This window comes from Mycetomoellerius zeteki, unplaced genomic scaffold (genome assembly GCF_001594055.1).
Source record: "Mycetomoellerius zeteki isolate Tzet28-1 unplaced genomic scaffold, Tzet1.0 scaffold425, whole genome shotgun sequence".
NCBI classification, from domain to species: domain Eukaryota; kingdom Metazoa; phylum Arthropoda; class Insecta; order Hymenoptera; family Formicidae; genus Mycetomoellerius; species Mycetomoellerius zeteki.
In genome coordinates, this window is record NW_017257420.1 from 115,540 (window position 1) to 118,196 (window position 2,657).

General features: G+C 30.4%; 1 protein-coding gene across 4 annotated transcripts in view; it reads right to left on the bottom strand.

The window, feature by feature from the left end:
* Positions 1–2,657, bottom strand: part of LOC108726478 (uncharacterized) — a 34,141-nt gene continuing 31,484 nt past the window's right edge. The window contains exons 48-52 of one of the 4 annotated variants that reach the window (XM_018454079.1): positions 2,334–2,519; positions 1,545–2,057; positions 919–1,010; positions 624–804; positions 4–442 (exon numbers count right to left, since the gene is read on the bottom strand). In XM_018454079.1, the coding sequence (XP_018309581.1) occupies positions 330–442; positions 624–804; positions 919–1,010; positions 1,545–2,057; positions 2,334–2,519 (1,085 nt within the window). In that variant the 3' untranslated portion in view covers positions 4–329. Of the gene's footprint in view, positions 443–623; positions 805–918; positions 1,017–1,544; positions 2,058–2,333; positions 2,520–2,657 lie in introns of all 4 variants that reach the window. The other 3 variants (XM_018454078.1, XM_018454082.1, XM_018454080.1) reach the window with 3 other exon arrangements.

The following is a 2,657-nucleotide window of genomic DNA, read 5'->3' on the forward strand; positions in this document are numbered from 1 at the left end:
ATTTATTTATTTATATTGCGTTTTTCGCAAAATTTTCGAAAAATTTTCGTTTATTCCTGATAAGAAGCAAACTACGTAGAAAAAGCAATTTGAAATCGAATTATTCGCTTATCTTCATTTAAAAATTTGAATTTTTTCTCGCTTAAAGAATACAATGTGTCGAGCATTATATGTCATTATTTCCTTCACCATATTAGTTTGTGACCTGATTAAGTAATAATACGATACAATGTGAAAATTGGTATCAGCAAACCGAAATTGAGAATTAAATGTTCCACCACCTTTGTATTTATTCCATTTGATTGTTGATTCCTTTCTTCACCAGATTTTTACGAAATAGGGACATATATAGAACGTCTATTACCTGGAACTTCCAAGTTGGCAGAAGTTACGGTGGAACCTAAACTATTCGTTGCCGTACATGCATAAGTCCCGGCATCCTCTACGTAAGAAAAATACATAAAATTATCTGACAGAGAATTATTATTTTTTCTTCTATACTTGAATATAATTATTTTATTCAAATAATTTTAAGTAAATATATATAATTTTGTAAAAATGCAAAAATAAATTAATACAATTAAAAGATTAAATATAAGCATAAAGTATTGCTTGTATCGTACCGAGTAAAGCTCTCATTATGATAAGACGACAAATGCCGTTTCTGTATTGAATTTCGTGATTCTTAGAATTTTCAACGATTCTATTATCTTTTGACCATAGAATATTGGGCTGTGGTTCTGCTTGAACAATACATTCAAATCTAGCTGGTTGTCCGCTTATTACCGCAATATCTTTCAGTGGCTGTAATAATGATCAAAATTTCTTCTTAACATGTGTGATTCTTGATTAGAATTATTTTAAAGTTAATAAAAAGCCTTTAACATTATTAATGTTATTATAATTTAACTACATTACCGTAATGAATGTAGGAGCTTTCTTCGGTAAAACTTCGATGTAAGGCTGAATTACTTCTGTAATCGATGACACGCCGTTGCTAAGCGGCCAAGGTGAACCTATAACAATTTTTTTATAAAACTTAATGGAAAAATAATAATATTAATATTTACTAAGTATGTAGCAATAAAAGAATGTAGACGTGGCAAAGTGATTAATGCGTAATTTAGTATAATAGTACATTAGCAAGTGGCGAATTGTTAGAACCTAAAACCTAAATAAATAATTGATTTGTTAGCACACATAAAAGTAAGTAGCATCTAGTTTTAAAGTAATATTTAATTTAACAATGTCATGAAAGGCTCATTACACTTAATTATTAGTATTAATTATTCATTTCCTAAATTATATTTTATGATGTTGTAAATTTATTAGAGAAATCTCGAGAAAAATCCGAGTACACAAGAAGCAACAAAGCAATTTTAATGCAAATTACAATAGAAACTATAGCTATTCAAAAGTATAACAAGAGATTATTTAATAAGAATTTCATTACAAAATAATGTTATTACAATAATATAACGATTGAAGCAAAGCAAGAAAAAATTGAATAATGTCAACGCGTGTTCTCGACGGCAGGTATGTACCTGCAGAATCCACATTACTAGGTGGTCCAGTAGCGCTACTCTGTCTTGGAGAGAGGCTTGGCAGACTTGGACTAAGAGAAAGCGGACTGGGCGTTGTGTGATCCCATCTTGATGATGACACAGAACTAGGTATGACGAGACTTGGAAGCGCCATCGAACTTTCTATGCCAGCTCCCTGTTGTTTCTTATTGAGATTTTTCATGTCTTCAGCTTCAGAAAAGTCGCTTTCCGATGTTGGCTCCCATTTAACAGTCTTTGAATTTTCGAATTTATTTCCTATCTTGTTCTGGCGGTTCATAAATGTGCCTTTTTTCATAAAACCATTTGTTTTCTTTTCAGTAAACTCATGGATTATAGGCACTTCTATGTCACTGGAACGTCTCTGTCCTTGAATTATCTTCTTGTTACTTTCAACCGTCTTTTTACCTTCGCCGGGTAAAATAATACCAAATTCATAGCCAAAGTCATACTTGAAATATACGAGTCCAGTATCCGGATCAATTTGTTTTGTTCCTGTTTGCGTCAATGAATATTACACGCTTGTATTACGCTAATGTAATTTATTTATAGACTTCTTCGTATATGTGTACACGACATATTTTATACTGATTGTGAGATTGTAGCAGATCTTAAACTTATATAAATGTGTGTGTGTATGTGTTATACTTTTTTTTATATCAATTATATATAATACATGTTTAATATACATACAAATTACACGTAATTACAACGAGTCAAATCTATCTTTTTAATTGGAAATTAAGAAAAGTAATATTATTAGTATTTTACCGTGTTCAGAGACTCGCGATTCTTCTCTATAAGTTCTTGGCTCATCACTATCGGTTATTTTGGAGTCATTAGTATGCTTCAAAATCGATTTACCCTGTTTCAAATCTGATTGGATATCACTTACAAATTTTTCGGTTTTTGATTTGAAGCTGCTCGTCATATCATTCATGTGACGTGACGCAATGTCTGCGAAGATTTCAGAACTTTATATTTTATATAAAACAAGGATTTATTTACCTACTTTTCAAATAAAAGGGAAACGAAAATTATTTATGCACAAGGACTATTTCTATATACATGTATATATATATATATATATATATA